The sequence below is a fragment of the Conger conger genome, chromosome 8 (genome assembly GCF_963514075.1).
Source record: "Conger conger chromosome 8, fConCon1.1, whole genome shotgun sequence".
NCBI classification, from domain to species: domain Eukaryota; kingdom Metazoa; phylum Chordata; class Actinopteri; order Anguilliformes; family Congridae; genus Conger; species Conger conger.
The window spans coordinates 25,861,983-25,880,362 of NC_083767.1; the positions used below are offsets into that span (position 1 = coordinate 25,861,983).

Genomic DNA, 18,380 nt, shown 5'->3' on the forward strand with positions numbered 1-18,380 from the left:
ACACACACTGGCTTGTTATTGGCTCGTGACCTCATGTGACGCATTTAGACAAATCATAACTAAGTGCGAAGAGACAATAAACTCAACGAAAACAACTCGTGACGTATTACATTGAACTATGGCACCGTCGACAATTGGCCCGTTGTTTTATTCAGCCGGGGTCAAACTGTCTTGGACGAATTACATGATAGGTAGTAGCCTTCCTTTAGAACGCGATATCCTAGTCAAAATTAAACATTCTGACGGCGAGTTCAGTGCGGTTATTTCAACAAATGTATGCAGAATAACTCGGTCGAACGAGGAGACTAGAACCGTTGTTGCCCTGAGTAAGTATTATATATATAGCTAGCTAATAATACTAGCAACCTTGCTAGTTTACCGACATGTCATTGATTGACTTTCAATTTAATTCTGCACGTAGTCGGTCTTCTACTTATAACGCGGTGTAGTAGTGGCTGAAGATGTGGTTCTCTGTTGTTTGATATCACCACTACCTCTGATTACTTAACGATAGAAAAGAAAATGAACTGTATTTACCAAAATGACAATCGGAATGTAGAGTAAGTCAACTTTGACGCCTGAGTCGATAACTATTGTACGTAAGGTCATGTCCGAAATGGCTTGCTTGCCGATTGTTGGACACGTAAATCGAGTAGGCTACACTGTATGAGAAAGTCGTTAATAGGCGAAACGTTTCTCTATCAAATGTCACGTGTGCGTGGCGTGCCTCAACGACTGTATCCTAACAACGGTTCTTACCCTCAGTGTACAGTAGGCATGAAGTAGCTTGGTTGTTTTGAGAGAGCGCGCTAGCTACACAATATAGAAAATAACTATGACGGTAAAATATTTTTTTACAGCTCTTTTACCGTTTCTACAGTTTATAATTTTGGCATCTGGTTTCCTTCCTTAACACTGCAGACAGACTCAAGTGGTTTTCTCAGTTGGGATCTGGGCTCCTCATAACTGCATTGAATAAAACCAGGAACGGAGTTTTTTATATTCCATGTTCCAGATTTTGTTCTGGGATGTTTACATTCCACGGTGAGCCAGCTACAGCCAAAAAAGGCCTGCACCAACAAAAATGGATAGATCTTTGAAAATTGTATTAATTCAACTGCAATTAAAACAAGCAGAAAGTGCTCAACATATAGAACCAAATAACATATTTATCTGAGATCATATTATCTCATATGACACTGGTTCATACAAAGAAGTACAAATAGGTAGCGAGGGGCTGGCTTGTTGGCTTTGAATCTGATCCTGGCTGCAACTGTCAGCCTGTAGACTGACTTCAGCAGGAGTGTGACATGTGAGAACTTGGGAAGGTTGAAGACAAGTCGTAGCTAGACTGGGGCTTGAACCACAATCCTAGTGATGTTGTACCTTACTACAGGCTGCCCCACATGAGATGTTTATCAATCAAACAGCTTTTTTTTGCAAGTGTTATTTTTCTTTGTTGAATATAGAAAATAAATATGAATATTTTTGTATTTTTGCGTCAATGTATTACCATGTTTAGCTACAGCTAGAGAACCATAAGCATCACTTGTTTAATGTTGTCCCTTTTTTATTATTCAAAGTTATTACAAATTTCCTTTGTCAGCTAATGTATGTTTGTGTTAAAGAAAACTCATAGGAATGTAACTGGAGCTTGTCTATTTGGTTACGGATAATCTCTCTCTTGTATCCATTTTAGGCAATAAATAAATCATCAGAACTCTAACTTATTCATTTGAATCTCTAGACTAAAGACTATAATAATTGCTTTAACCCAGATTTATCCTCAAATCATGACTCTAATTTGCTTTTGTTTCAACAGTTTTCATTCATTTAAATCTGAAGCTCGCACACAACCTATCTGTTTTCCACAATCAATGTTTGATCACACTCTATGCTCGACAGTTGTCTGATTATCAAAACTACAGCTGTGCCAAATGTAGTGTGAAGTGCAATCCAATAAATATGTCTGCTAAACAAGAACAGTCTCTCTAGTAGTGTCGCTAAGCATTACATCCACTTATTTTCACGACAGATGGGTGCAAAGTACATTTTGTTTATTATGAGTGCAAAAAAATATTTTGGACAAATTAAACTGGCACATTTGAATTAATTAATGGGAAACATTGGGATTTGTTTGTTAAGATTTATCTATTTAATTTGAAATTTTTAAAAAGGATTAAAAAAAACGCTGGCTTATTATATAGAATCTATCAAATAATAACAATAATTAGAATGTTTAAACCACCTTTTGACCCCATACCTGGATGCAGGAATGTATAGCAAATTGAATTGTTGTCAGAATTCCATCAGATACTAAAAACAGCACCGTGCCTTGTCTTTAGTAATTTGTGTTTCTCAAGAACTATCAAAACATACAAATCTCCACGCTGTTGCTTATTATAGGTGTTGCAATTATGGGTGCCCACAACAATTGTCGTGCCCACCACCATTTCGGAACCCCTTTTTCCAAGCCTGCTCCAGCACCTATGAGTGCTCTTTGAAGTTATCATGTGAAGTTTCAAAACAGAGCGTGATTCCGCGCTGGTGTAATGGTGTAATTGTCACAATATGTACGATTCATTCAAAAGCAGATCGTGGACAACATAAAAAAAAAAATCGATCACAAGTTAAGATCATCGCCCACCCATAGTCTAGCCTTCGCTAAAGTTAGTCCATGTTTCTAACTGCAACAGTTCGAAAACTAATTTTAATCTTTCTGAATGGCAGTTCCTATATGGCTGACGCAATGTGGATGTAAATGCTTTTCAGGCTGTATGATCTACATCTGTTTAATTACACTGTACATCTGTTTAATTATGATTGAGGTTATCTTAAGAACACCATGCTCCAGGTCAGACATGCTGTTGACAGGCCATATGTTATAAGAAAGGCTTCAAGAAATCTATAATGTAATGGGTTAAGAAATAAACAAATACAATGTAGAAACTGTTGAAGGCAGAGTACCAAAACTGTATTTTAATGTTTGAATATGACTTATTGACTCATCACTAATTTGGAGAGACAGTGGTTTGTAAAAATGTAAGGGCAAATCATGTTTCAGTTTTCATATCAGCAGAAAAGTTATTTGCCTAAAAACAATGCCTAAGTTACCCAAAGCCGAAGAGCTGTGCAATGATATGTAGCCTTTGTGGTCATCTTCAAAGCAGCTGGTATGTCAGACTGAAGATGGTAGTGTCTCTCCTTGATGAAAGCATGAGAGTGGGTTATTTCAACAACATCCATTTATTTTCTAAGAGTTTTTCATTTCCAAAAGTTTTTGATGCTTGTATCATTATTCCTTACGGAGGAGTTCTGCCTGCTGGTGTGAGGGTCACCTGTGCTTGGCACTTGGATGGAAGGCGCTAAGCAGTACTGTTGAGCTAAATGTTTATCTCTGCAGGTGGAGCGCTCTCTGATGGGTGTGAGTCGGCTGGATGTTCTCTACAGACGGTTTCTCCTCACCAAACTCTTCATTCAGGGATGGGGAAAGCCAGAAGACCTCAAACGGTACCTTTTTGGGACAGAGCAGTCATGCTATTGCACTAGTTGCATGTACATGTCAATTAAGAAATCTTTTATCATGTGTGCACATGGTTTCAAAACTTTATGTGGTAAAGACTAGATTATTATTATTGTTATTTATTATTATTATTGTTATTATTATTATTATTGTTATAGTTTGTTAAGCAGGTGTCCTCTATCACTACAAATACTTTAATATTTTTTATTGTCCTGTGCACAAATGTGTCACTCAATCTGTGAGGTGCTGGAAGCAGCTAGAAAAGTGTTTATCCAGAAAAAAGGGTTCCCCACTGACTCCAGAACGAACCTGATAAAGGTGCTCATTGTCCTTTCTTGTTTCTATGATGCAATAATAAAAAACATATTGCACCTACAGTAAGGTTAGTCCCTTGTTGTTCTTTAGTGTGCAATTTTTTTAGTGTTATGGAGTCACCACTCCTAGCCCTTTTCTGTACTTTAATATATTTGTATTGTAGAAGACATTATTGTCCCAAACTTTCAGGATTGACTATTTCAGGTTTTTTGTCATGCCAGAGTTGACAACTGCTGTATGTTGTGCAGTCTGTTGACTGTTTTAATGATGTCACTTCCTTGTCAGTAACCTCATTGTTTTTAATTTTGTCAACTCAGAATATTTGAATTCCGGAAGATTATCGGGAACAGAGAGAAGTGTAAGGACCTGGTTCCGAAGGACTATCCAGTTTTCATAGAAAAGGTACAATACCCTCTAGAGCCCTATTTGGACGGGACTAGTTTCTCCAGGGCAGGTTAGGTAAATTTGTATATCCGAATGGACCATGTCTCTGTTTTTTCATGCACTCGGGTAATTTAATCCCATCCGAATTGAAACCTAAATTTGACTGGACCATCAGAATCGGTACCTAAAATGTCCCTATGTAGTACTTATCTCTCAGACGTTATTCAGAAAACCCGTCCAAATTATTATTATACCCGCCCATCTCACATTTTGAGTGAAACTTTGTGGAATTGTTTACTCAGGATTGTGCATTTGATGATGTCATTGAGGAGTTCCCCAATGTTGCTGTGACCATGTATGTCTTACCTGTACAGAAAAATGGTAACATAAAGACATATGATCTATACACTCATTGAGCACTTTATTAGGAACATCTATTTACACCTATTTATTCATGAGATTATCTATTCAGCCAATTGTGTGGCAGCAATGCATAAAATCATTCAAATACAGCTCAGGAGCTTCAGTTAACCCCTTAAATATCGCCAGTTTTGTTGACACAAGCTTAAAAATGACATACCCAAAATAAAATAGTTAGTATTCTTGACCCCTTTTGACTACAGGTATAGTCCTGGTGTCTATAACTGTGTTCACACTACCAACATCAGGTGTCAAGTAGGCTTATTTTCATCCCTCCAATGGAATCAGAGGTGGTGCAGTGCATGGGGTTAGGGGACAACATGTTTAGCGTTTTCTTAATCACGTCACTGTAGTTAAAGGCCCACACACATCCATGTTCTCTTCCTAGTTTTAGTATCTAAAACACTCACAAAACTTTCACAAAATTTTATTAATTTAATATCATATTTTCACATTAAATAAGTATTTGATCCATAGAACAATAGGACTTAATACTTGGTGGAGAAACCTCTGTTGGCAAGCACAGAGGTCAGATGTTTGTTGTAGTTTTTTCAGCAGGTTTGCACAGATCTTGGGAGGGATTTTGGTCCACTTCTCTTTGCACATCCTCTCCAAATCCTTAAGGTTCCGAGGCTGTCGCTTGGCAACTTGAAGCTTCAGCTCCCTCCACAGATTTTCGATGGGATTTAGGTCTGGAGACTGGCTAGGCCACTCCAGGACCTTAATATGCTTCTTTTTGAGCCACTCCTTTGTTGCCTTGGCCATATGTTTTGGGTCATTGTCATGTTGGAAGACCCATCCACGACCCATTTTCAGTGCTCTCACTCTCATTTTTGTCGCCCAAAATTACATGACCCCATTCATCCTCCCCTCGATACGGTGAAGTCATCCTGTCCCCTTAGCTGAGAAACACCCCCAAAGCATAAGGTTTCCACCTCCATGCTTCACAGTGGGGATAGTGTTCTTGGGGTTGTACTCAGAATTTCTCTTCCTCCAAACACGGCGAGTCGAGTTGATGCCAGATAGCTCTATTTTGGTCTCATCTGACCGCATCACCTTCTCCCAAGCCTCCTCTGGATCATCCAGGTGTTCTTTGGCAAACTTCAGACGGGCCTGTACATGTGCCTTCTTCAGCAGAGGAACCTTGTGCTCACAGCAGGATTTTAATCCTTCACGGTGTAGTGTGTTACTGATGGTTCTCTTCGTGACTGTGGTCCCAACTGCCTTCAGGTCATTAACAAGCTCCTCCTGTGTAGTACTGGGCTGATCCCTGACCTTTCTCATGATCATTGATATTACATTACATTACATTATTGGCATTTGGCAGACGCTCTTATCCAGAGCGACGTACAGTTGATTAGACTAAGCAGGAGACAATCCTCCGCTGGAGCAATGCGGGGTTAAGGGCCTTGCTCAAGGGCCCAACGGCTGTGCGGATCTTATTGTGGCTACACCGGGATTAGAACCACCGACCTTGCGTGTCCCAGTTGTTTACCTTAACCACTATGCTACAGGCCGCCCACGAGGCGAGATCTTGCGTGGAGCCCCAGACCAAGGGAGATTGGCGGTGACTTTGTGTTTCTTCCATTTTCTAATAATTGCTCAAACAGTTGTTAACTTCTCACCAAGCTGCTTGCTTATTTTCTTGTAGCCCATCCCAGCCTTGTGCAGGTCTACAATTTTGTCCCTGATGTCCTTAGAAAGCTCCTTTGTCTTGGCCATGGTAGAAATTTTGGAATCTGATTGATTGTGTAGACAGGTGTCTTTTATCCAGCTACATAACGATGTAACGAGTTGACACAGGTGTTTTGGGTAATGAGTTGAGATTAGGAGTGCTTCTTAATGGAAAACTAACTGGTCTGTGGGAGCCAGAATTATTGCTGATTGGTAGGGGATCAAATACTCATTTCATGCAAAAATATGATAATAAATTTATAAAATTTATATGATGTTGTTATTGTGGATTATTTTGTGATATTCTGTCTCTCAATGTTAAAATGTACCTATGATTAAAATTCTACACAGTTCCATTCTTTGTAAGTGGGCAAACCTACAAAATCAGCAAGGGATCAAATAATTATTGCTCCCACTGTATATTTAAAATGTTTTAAAAATGAAAGGCTCTCTATTGGCAGTGTTAGTAAATCAAAGTTTTACCAGGAACCAGTAAGATGACCGTTGTCACAGGAAGAAGCAGATCTGATGTTCGTAGTTTAGAAAACAGGAAAGTTTATTCGTAGCCGGCCGCAGGAACAACAACAACAAAGATGTTCAAGAATATTCGTACAGGTAATACTGAGTGAATCAGCTTTATACCTTTTTCCAGTACAGTACATATTTGCATATGATGGGACTCTATTGACAAAAGTGAACGCTACCTCTGATTGGTAGTTAGGGGCCAGCTTCCTTTCGATTGGACCATTTGAAGCCTAACGGTCATGGGGGACTCCCCTCGAAACCCCAGTGAATATTCAGAGGTGTGGAAGCCTTTGAAGCCGACAGGAAGGGAGGCCCATATGCTCATGGGGACGGGGGGTCCTCTCTCTATAGGGACTCACAATACACAAAACAGTCTGTCTCCCAACAGCAGTGTTCATTTCTCCTTTTGTCTTTTCACATATGTGTGTGTTTGGAGTGCTCAAGTAAGCATGACAACACTTAGAAGCATTTGGACAGTGCAGTAGGCTTTACCTATGCTATGTTCATCAGAATTTACTGTACTTACCCATCCAGCACGATGCTCCATTACAGCGGTCCGTTTGCTGACTTTGGGTGATTGTGAATCTAGATCAGAGACTTGACAGCGATAGTAAAAAAAATAAAAATAAACGTTTGTATTTTCCTATTTCAATGTTCTAGGACGATCTCAGGTGCGTGTAAATCAACAAGGGGAAAAACAGCTGAATATTTGTTTCAGAATTAATTCCATAGGTAGAGCGTGTCCTTCGATCAACAAATGTAGATTTGCCAGTTCGCAAGCCAAGCTTTTGATTTGTAAATGTGAACATTGGAAATATATCTGAAAATGTTATTTGCAATCGGGAGTGTAATTTTTGTATTCATTCAAATGATGATTTATGAAACACTAGATCAGAGGTTTTGTGTGTGGATGGCAAACACATACTTGTGGATTCTTTTTTCAAAACACAAATTGAGAAGTGTGTGTGGATGGCAAAAACACATTTGTGGATTATATCTACAAACACAATTGAGAGGTGTTTGCATGTGGATGGTAAAAATAATTGGAGATTATACTTTTTGTGTTTATTTTTCATAGCAATTTACCTCCATACTCATGTGACACATTCTGCCCAGGGAACATGCATTGTATATATCAAACTGGTGTACGGGGCTAGAACCGCAGAATACATGAGATCTACTCGAGTCATCGCAAGATGCACTTCTGTCCTTAATGCATATGCATTTAAGGGTGGATCACGTAAATAAAGGGTGGAGATATTATAACTGTGGCTGATTATGTATTCCGTTGTATTTCCTAAAGTTCACGCAATTTACAAAATCGAATTGTGCATTAAATTTCTCCGCCCTTATAGAGCAGGCGTAAACCAAGGCGCAAGACAGAGACAGATCTAGGCTTCGAAGCTGCACTGAAATAATCTTTGCAACAAGAATCACACTTCATTATTTCAAGGAATAGTCAAACAGATGATTAATAATAAATATTAATTAATGATTGCAGCCAAGCAATAATTAAGGCTGGGTGTTTGCCACAGAAAATATTCACAAAATAATGTATTCAATTAACCAATATCTCATGCGAAGCAGTGGGAAGTGATTGAAATAACATGCTCAACTCTAGTGACAGTAACTGAAGTATTTAATTGATTTTGTCTATTGCAGAAAGAGCATGTGTTTGTTTTGATTTGATATCCTCCAAAACAATCACAGAAAGGAGACAGGGGATTAAAGGGACTGCCACAAAAAAAATAAAAAATCTGTGGCAAACACCCAGCCCTACAAATAATTTCTACCTTTGGTAGAAATAAAAGCTGTACTGGTACCTCCCACTTCACATTCCCATTGTACCTTGGCAATAGTGAAGCTTGTTGCAACATTACGCATTAATTAAAAAGAAAATAGCTGCCACAGGTGGAATATGTAAACCTTTTGTTCTGCACTGGATACACTTTTACGTGGCAGCCGGTACATGGATATTGCCATATGTAGTCCCATTCAGTTATTGCGTAATGCGCTGTTGCCTTTGTAATTAACACGTTAATTTCAGGCAAACTGTAACGGCACCAACACAGTCTTGTCAGGCCACATTTTGTGCTGCAAATCTGGCCCATAGTCCCCCTATTTCAGGGCACCATAATGTTTGGGACACTGCAGTGTTATGTAAATGAAAGTAGTCATGTTTAGTCTTTTGTTGCATATCCTTTGCATGCAATGACTGCTTGAAGTCTGCAATTCATGGACATAACCTGTTGCTGGGTGTCTTCTCTGTTTTGCTCTGCCAGGCATCTTTAGGTCATGCTTGTTTATGGGCCTAGTTCCCTTGAATTTTCTTTTCAGCATATGAAAGACATATTCAATTGGGTTCAGCTCAGCTGATTGATTGACCACTCAAGAATTTACTATTTTTTTTAAAACTTACATTTTGCTATGACCATCCGCAATTATAGCATCAATGAAGATAAGGGAGCCGGTAACTTCGGCAGCCATACATGCCCAGGCCATAACACCCTCACCACCATGTTTCACAGATGAGGTGGTATGCATTGGATCTTGGGCAGTTCCTTCTCTCCTCCATTCTTTGCTCTTGCCATCACTCTGATATACGCAAGTTATATTCGTCTCATCTGTCCACAAGACCTTTTTCCAGAACTGTGGTTGCTCGTTTAAGTACTTCTTGGCAAGCCGTAACCTGCCCATCCTGTTTCTGCGGCTAACCAGTGGTTTGCATATTGCGGTGTAGCCTCTGTATTTTGGTTCAGGAAGTCCTCTACAGACAGTGGTCATTGTCAAATCCTCACCTGACTCCTGTAGACTGTTTCTGATCTGCCTTTTATTTTAAAATGTTCCTTTATTATAGAGAAGACTCTCTTGTCATCAGCTGTGAAGTTCTTCCTTGGCCTGCCAGCCCCTTTGCCTTTGCTAAGCGCACCAGTGCTCTTTCTTCTTAATTATATTCCAAACAGTTGATATTGGTCAGCCTTTTGGTCTCATGTTGATAAACAGCAATGATAGTGTCCAAAGGTAATCGAAAGGCTAGAGGAAAGACTTTATGCTCTCTGCACTTTAATGTTAATTGTATGATTCCAAATCTAAAATTGTGGAAAATCAAGACATAAAGGGTCGAGCAACAGTTAATACTAAGTCAATGTACTGCTGTAGTTGGGATCATGGCATTGCTATGATCTTCCCTGGTTTATTTATTTATTAAAACTTCACACTATACTGTTATCAGTATTTCTTAGTTCAAGAATAGTGTGTTTAAACTACTGGTAATAAAAACGTAAAGTGGAGCCCTATGTGTTCTGATATTAGAAGGATTCATTTAAGACCAGTTACTACATAATACACATCTCTGTCCACAGTGTCATTTCTGGATACTTTTGAGGTTTGAAAAGTTGCCTGTATTACACATGTATTTTTTTCCCCTTTTTTTTCATCCTTAGGTAGAGGAGCAAACTGACTGTAAAATTCTAAATGGCCATTTTATCTCTCCCCTGGAACATATTGTTCCTGGCATTTTGCCTTCAGAGTCAGTGAAAGCAAGGTAAGGAGCAGCATTATCTGCACTGGCCTTGATCGGCTCACATTTGCCTTCAAGGCCTAGTCACCTGGTTGGTTCCTATAAGTGTCCTTTGATTTAGCTGGCTCATTAGCCAGGCTCATATTTCTGGGAGATTTTCAGTGACTTAATTCAATGCGACTCCGACAGCAACACATTGAAATGTAATACACATTTGGGTTTGCATTTACGTAATGATGGAAAATTCTTTTTGCATTTTGCATTGCATTTCATTGCCTGTTCTGCACAGAAATGCAATATGAGATGTATTTATTTTCAATGTCAGTGTGCTGTTTCAGTGATAAAATGATCATGCAATACACACCATTGCATATTACAATTCAAAACAATCCATGTCATTGCATTTATTAAACACCAGAATGGCCTGTGTTTGCTTTTATTGTTATTAAGTACTGCAGTGTCTCTGTGCCTGAAATTAAATTAAATTAAATTAAATTAATTGTCCAATCATACTAGCTGGGCATGTTTGGGTGTGGCTGGAATGATGGAACAGAGGGGAAATGAAGTCAGTCACCCTCCAGTGCCTCCAGTAACTATGTTCAGTTAAGCCTATTGCAGTTGGCAAAGTATGTTTATTCATTTATTTAAAAAAAATGTTTTGGGACGGCTCAGGTTTACTCCGGGTTCGGTCGAGTTTTGGTCAGTCAACTGAAAGTAAAATGAGGTCGGGTTGGGCAGGTTCAGTTCAAATTATGCAGCAAAATACTTATTGAACTAGCCTGAATCCAAAAAACGGTAAAGCCTCCCATCTTGCTCATATTGATTCTCGAATTCAGCCTAACCAACTATCTGCCAAATTTGCTGTGAGTCAAATACCAGCTCTATCCATAAGGATAGCGAAAATTACTAGGCATTGGCATAAATCTGTAGTTCTATAGCAGTTAACTGAATTCCCAGGGGGCCACAGTGTCTGCAGATTTTTGGGGTTTCCTTCCAATCAGCTATCAATGAAGGCCTTGAGAACAAGGTGTGTGGATTATTTAGCCAATCAATGACTTGAATGAACCACAGGTGCTGAGAACATCCCAAAAACCAGCATACACTGTGGCCCTCCAGGACTGGAGTTTGACACCTGTGTCCTATAGACAGGTCTATTGCGCGCTGCTTTGGGCTTGTATTGACTATTTATGGGGTTAAATTGAATTTAATGGCTGGGTTTTTGTATTTCAATGTTTTTATAGCTTACAGTGATTCCCACAAAATGTTAAAGTACCAATAATAAACACAAACACAAGAACTTTGCGGAACAAACTATATGTATAAAATAATCTCGCAAAGACAACTTGGCAAAACCAATTCTTGAGCCTACATTAAGCCTCTGTTCTCAAGATGGTAAAGCTAAGCATATGCTAATACAAAGATGTCTTGAGGCCACCCGGGCCAGTTAGCTAGCTAGATGCTAGCTAATAATTAAATGTCTATTTATTATTAGCTTCACATAGGTCCTACTACCAGGGGAGCCAGCATAAAATTCTGAATGGGGTGGCCAAAGAGGAGCAAGGGATTTTTAGAGGGTAGCGCGTACCAGCGCGTTCCTGTTACCCGGTAGAATACCAAATGGGTAACAGGAACTCATAACATTCAATGTTTTTTTTTTTTCTTCGCACCGCCTAAACCAACTTGACAACATAGTTAGAGGCTAGCTAATACCTTAAAATTAAGTTTAAAACTAATACCATAGCACAATTGGCTCAATATGAACATGGGCATGCATCGCTACCTGACAAAATGTTGCTTAAGAGGGTAAGTAATCCCTCGAAACATGAAAAGCACCTAATTCAGGAAAAATGTACATCTTGTTAAAATGATTGGATTGCAATTGTTGCTGGAAGTTGGAAAGAAAACACTCCGAGTTTAGGAACCACTACTAATTCTCACCTATGTACCTAAAAGGAAATAAGTATTGCTACTCAAAGCCTCATAATGAACCATTACATTTCATTAATAGCATTTGGCAGATACTCTTATCCAGAGTGACATACAGTTGGTAAGACTAAGCTGGAGACAATCCTCCCCTGGAGCAATGCAGGGTTAAGGGCCTTGCTCAAGGGCCCAGCAGCTATGCGGATCTTAGTGTGGCTAGGTTTTGAAACATTAGTATTTTACATGAAAACAGCGTGAAACTTAAACAGTCCATTAGTGTTGGGAACGTTTGTTCATTTAGGTGAGCCGGATCTTTTGGCTCCGTTCATTCAAAAGAACTGCCGGAAAGTACGCGCATGAGTCTCATATGTTACTCAGTCCGTTCGCAGCATTGAACTGTACTGGTTCACAGCGTAAACAAGAAACTATTGACTTTGTGCTAGTGCAAAATACAAGCTCGCTCAAGTCAAATAGGCTACATGGCTTTAACTACTGACTGCTGGACGTCTGTGAGCACGTAAATGTCCATGAGTCAATGTAAATGTTTCTTTTCATTTGCCAATTGGGCAATTACCTGTCTTAAGATGTTTCAATTTAAATTGTACTATTTAAGATGGGCCACACTAAAGTTTGAAAATGCAATTACATTTTTTTAAAGCTAGAAATAGCGATCATAAGCCACATACGGTTAAACATTTACAATATGGGATGTTGAATGTAAAAAAAAAAACTGATGCTTTGTCACATCCCTATCCTCTATTCTTTGTTTTATTATGCCTAATTAATTAATTAATTTAGTATGTGATGTCACTCCAAATTTGTATCCTCTTCCATGGTGTTGCATTCCTATAATACTACGTTGTCAAGCTGTAAGTTGTTGATTATTATGTATATTTCTTGATCTGTAAATGTATGTTTCTTGTTCCCTCACTACTTGTGCTTAGTTACTTTGTATCATTTTGTCGTGCCTTGTATTCTGGACATGTAAACATCCCATCTTGTTTCTGAGCCTTTTTACAGGTGTCTCCTTCAAATTGTGCAGGCTTTGAATTTATTTGCCACATTAATTTAAGTCCATTATTTTCCTCACTAGCAAACTGTTTCAGGTTTTTCAACTCTCCTGTCTGTGTGGTTTGGTCTTTTAAATTTGCAGTGTGTGTATAATAAACATCAGCTAACACATCTTTTCTTGTGTTTGGTATCAAGGTTCCAGTTTTTAGTGCCTAAAAGATGGAAGAAGTACAAGCCAGTGTGCATTCATCTAGCTGGCACTGGGGATCATGTGAGTTTGTATCACAATGTCATCAACCTGCTCCTATAGTTCCTATAGTCTGTATGCTGTGGTAACCCGCTGGTAGAGAGAGAGAAAGAGAGTAGAATTGGTGGAAAAAAAATTAATTTATTATAATTTTTTTTTTTTTTGTTTTTTTTTTTTTTTTTTTCTTTTTTTTTCCAGTGCTCGTGCCTTCGGGGCACTTCTTTAGTGTCGAAAAACATGACGAAAAACATTCCCTTCTCACACACAGGAATAGGGTTACAAAAAAAAAAAAAAAAAGGCAAACTAGAAAATAAGTCCGTGCTTAGGGATTTCAAAAAACGGTGAACGGTAAATTAAGGCGGACTTCATGCGGCGGGGTTCACTCGTCTGTGTCCGCTGTGGGGCCGTTATCTCTCTGTGGTGTCCCGGCCTCGGGAGTCCGCTTCCCCCGCCTAGGCGTCTAGGAATTAAATGCACAGGTTAGTTGGCTTCTAGCCGGATTGATGTGCTCATGTGACGTTCACTTGCACTGGCTCCGCGGGTCCCCTCTCGTTCGCCCCGGAGCCCCGCTCTGCTCCCGAGTTCGCCCTTTTGTAGGGTGTTGCTCTCCCCTCCAACTCGGTGCAGCTGTGCCTGGTTAATTCGGAGAGGTTAGTGGCGTGCATTCCGCACGCGTTTCGGTGGTGCTAACCTTGGTGCTGATTCTTTTCCGGTGCGGCTCTCTCCAAGGTGCCGGTCCCTTAAATACGTCCACGGGAAATATTCCCCGCGAATTACTTTCCCCAGCTCCTGGCGCCGTTGCACAGCCCGCTCCCCTTCAGTGGTGTACTGATCCTTGATCGGGCCACCACAATGCCAATAATTCTGAGCTATCAGCTAAAAGTTAGATAGGTAAGATTTGGTTGAGCCTCACAATTTGTGCTTTCCAGGTATTTCATAATCTATTGATATTACAGTCCCCTCCAAAAGTTTTGGAACAGCAAGGTCAATTATTTTGTTTTTGATATGCACAATTGATAGACAATTGAATTTGTGAGCAAAATATATACGAGATGATGGATCTGAATTTCAGCTTTTATTTCCTGCTATTTGTATCTAGATTTGTTAAACAACTTGGAACATATCACCTTTTGAATCAGACCACTCAATTTTTAGGTGAGTAAAAGTGTTGGAACATGTGACTGGCAGGTGTTTCTTGTTGCTCAGATGTGTTCTGTTAGATTGATTGGTTAAACAATAAATAGTTCTTAATGTCGACTGTTGGTTTTAGCCTTGGGTTTGCCTGTGTATTTGTGTTAGAAAAGATAAACTAACATGAAGACCAGAGAGCTGTCTTTGGTAGAAAAGAGCCAAATTGGTGAGAGCCATTGCAAAAGCATTGGGGATAGTTTGGATAACAACTTGGAATGTCCTGACAAAGAAAGTAATCGCTGGCATGCTGAGCAACTGACATTGAACAGGTCGACCAAGGAAAACAATAGCAGTTGATGACAGAAACATTAAAGAGAGCTGTGAAGAAAAAATCTCTATCAACCGAAGACAATATAGAGCAGCAATATAGAGCCTACACCACAAGATGCAAACCACTCATCAGTAGTAAGAATTGGAAGGCAAGATTACAAGTTGCAAAGAAGTACAGACATGAGCCACAGAAGTGTTGTGAAAGAAGGGACCTGCTCATGATCCAAAACATACAAGCTCATCTGTGAAGTTCGGTGAAGGAAGTGTTGATGTAACTCATGCTGGTAGCAGCAGGATGAATTCAAGTCTACTAAAACATTATGTTTGCTAAGTTAAGGAGAAATGCATCCAAACTTATTGGGAGGAACTTCCTCATGCAGCAAGACAATGACTGAAAACACACTGCCAACACAACAAAAGACTTCATTAGGGAAAAAAGTAGGTTCTCTGAGTGGGTTTTATACTGCCCAAGTCAATCACCCGACCTTAACCTAATTGAGCATGCATTTCACCTCCTGAAGAGGAGATTGAAGGGGCGGCATGTGTAGTGGTTAAGGTACATGACTGGAACCCTCAAGGTTGGTGGTTCGATCCCTGGTGTAACCATAATAAGATATGCACAGCCGTTGGGCACTTGAGCAAGGCCCTTAACCCTTCATTGCTCCAGGGGAGGATTGTCTCCAGCTTAGTCTAGTCAATTGTACGTCGCTCTGGATAAGAGTGTCTGCCAAATGCCATTAATGTAATCTAATGTTATGAAGGAAAAACTCCCTGAAACAAACAACTGAAAGAGGCTGCAGTAAAAGCCTGGAAAAGCATTACAAAAGAAGAATGCAACAGCTTGGTGATGTCAATGGGTTGCAGGCTTGATGCAGTTATTGCAAGCAAGGGATATGCTACCAAATATTAAGTGTTATTTACTTAAATACTCTGATCCAATACATTTGCTCACCTAAAAATGGGGTGGTCTGATACCAAAGGTGCTATGTTCTAAGTAGTTTAACACATCTCGGTGTAAATACCAGGAACTAAAAGCTGAAATTCTCAACTCTTGTCTTGTGTTTTTATTTCAATGTATTTAGTGTATTTGGGAATACAATTTGCCTTGCTGTTCCAATACGTATTTCTACACTGAGAAGTGATGTTTCGCTCAGTTTAACAAATTACTCAGTGCCTCAGTGGCCCATCCTGAGCAGTAGCTCCGTTTGTCAGAACACTGGATTAAGCATGATTCAGGCCAATGGTGGTGTTCTCTCGATGGTCATCAAGCCCATCTCTGCCCAGTCACATCTCTTACAAATGCAGAGGTCATGCAACACTAATTTCAGTGCATTTATCAGTTCTGAATTGTTGTTGGAGTAAATTATTGCCATAAACAAGGCTGCTGCTTAGCTCATCCTCTGATTATATGGGGTGTCTGTGTGTTTTGCGCTCCATGGTCTAGAAGCTAATCCTGATGGTGCCTCACTGGGTGACTGACTCTGCTGCTCAGCTGGTGGATAGCACAATGGAGGGATGTATTAGCTGGTGCACCACATTTTTGAGGAGAATGTGTGCATGCTGGGGCCTTCCTGTTGGGGGTTGCAGCAATCAGATTGTGCTAAGAAAGTGATTTAGCGAGACTAAGAATTTGACTGGGAAATCTTGGGGAAAAAAGATAATAACAAAAGAACGCTCATTCCAGCTTACTGTGAAATGTATCAGTTGTATCAAATGTATCAGCTATTGCGGGGTATGTTTCCGTAAGTGTTGTGGTTAAGCAGCTTTTGCTCTCTATTTGTTCTGGTTTGACAGTTTTTAATTGTTTCCAATATAGTTTTTCTGGAGGAGGCGGACGCTTATGGCCCGGCCAATGCTAAAGGAGACTGGGATGGCCTCCCTTTTGCTGGAGAATCCTTACTATATCCTTTCAGTATTCTGTATCTACAGAATACGCATGTTTCAGCCATACTATATTGTTCAGCATGAGAGCACCACACAAAGAGAATACTCGCAATCCTATCACACCTTTCTGTGTGAAAATGTCACCCTTCGTAAAGCTGTTGCGTTGATACGGGCATACAAGCGAGTTTAGATTCAGTTGAGCACAAACAATTCTGTCTGGAAATTAAATGGATCTTATTCCCTGTTCTTTTATTCATTTTTCTTAACTTGCATGTGCTGAAACAAGGGGCTGGTTATTTACTTAATTTTCTAGATCTGTAACATGGTTGGCCATGGTGATGTCTGAACATGTTTCCACTACATTTGAAATATGGAACTAAAAGCTATTAAAAAAATATTTGCACTTTATTCACTTTTTTTAACGCACTGCTGTTTATTTGAACACAACTGTACACTCCTTAACTTTCAATTCCACATGGATACAGAAAACCTAAAGACCAAATGTAAGTTATATTTAGCTTTGTATTCCTGTATTCCTCAGGTAACCTCTTTGGACTGTTTGAAAATAATATCAAGTTTTTTGTACAGTACTTTGCAAAAGTAGATTTTTTTATATATAAATTTGGTCTTAGAGATGTTTTTTTTATGTTGCAGATCATTTTTTGTATTTCACTAATTAAAGTAACATTCAGCAATTAAGATCACTTTGATTGCAGCTGTCTGGGATTACCTGGAGAGCTAAAAGAACTGTGGCAAGTTCTATTTTATCTATGTTTCATTTTATTATTTTTTGAAAGCATCTTCTCTTTACAGAATGAAATGGAATTAAAAGTTTCTAAATATCACAAAATCTACTATTTACTGACTACCCACCATCTTTCAGACTGCATCAATTAAGTTGCATCAATCCTTTTTTTTTTTTTGAGAAAATCAGCTGGTAGATTGTTTCACATATCAGCAAACAAAAGAGTTTCTTTGAACTCGCTGCAATCAGGTTTCTATCAGAAAAGTGGTCTGTTGCTTAATATGTTGCTTAATTTTTATTTATTTTTTAAAATCAAGGGTGCCTAAGACTTTTGCACAGTACTGTACATTTAATGTAAATTCTAAATTGTATTTTTATTTTTTATTTGCATTTGTACATGGCTGTGGTATGGTGAATATTTTCCTGTGCTTGAAGGCGCTCCTGTCTGAAAAATGTCTCGGACCTGTTTGTGATGGGCGGAGCTCTGATCCTGGAGTCTGCTGTCCTACTGCACTGGCTGGAGAGAGAGGGCTACTGGCCCCTTGGCATGACTGGCATTTCTATGGGAGGGCATGTGAGTCAGTGCAGCCCCCCCCAGTGTAAAGAGCTTTAGAACAGACTGCTTGTTTTTTGTTCCTGTGCGAGTAGGTTCTCTGATCTTCAAGGTATCTGCATTGATTGATATAGTTGACTCGGTGAGCAGGATGAGCCACCCAAGTGACAAGAATATCAGTCAATCCGCATAGTA

General features: G+C 39.5%; 1 protein-coding gene across 4 annotated transcripts in view; it reads left to right on the forward strand.

Moving 5' to 3' along the window:
* The first annotated feature begins 147 nt into the window (after positions 1-147).
* The window catches only part of abhd18 (abhydrolase domain containing 18), a 31,209-nt gene continuing 12,976 nt past the window's right edge, over positions 148-18,380 (forward strand). The window contains exons 1-8 of one of the 4 annotated variants that reach the window (XM_061253281.1): positions 150-326; positions 3,404-3,510; positions 4,156-4,240; positions 10,285-10,385; positions 13,491-13,566; positions 16,820-16,904; positions 17,363-17,390; positions 18,068-18,206. In XM_061253281.1, the coding sequence (XP_061109265.1) occupies positions 3,419-3,510; positions 4,156-4,240; positions 10,285-10,385; positions 13,491-13,566; positions 16,820-16,904; positions 17,363-17,390; positions 18,068-18,206 (606 nt within the window). In that variant the 5' untranslated portion in view covers positions 150-326; positions 3,404-3,418. Of the gene's footprint in view, positions 327-3,403; positions 3,511-4,155; positions 4,241-10,284; positions 10,386-13,490; positions 13,567-16,819; positions 16,905-17,362; positions 17,429-18,067; positions 18,207-18,380 lie in introns of those variants that run through there. The other 3 variants (XM_061253280.1, XM_061253279.1, XM_061253282.1) reach the window with 3 other exon arrangements.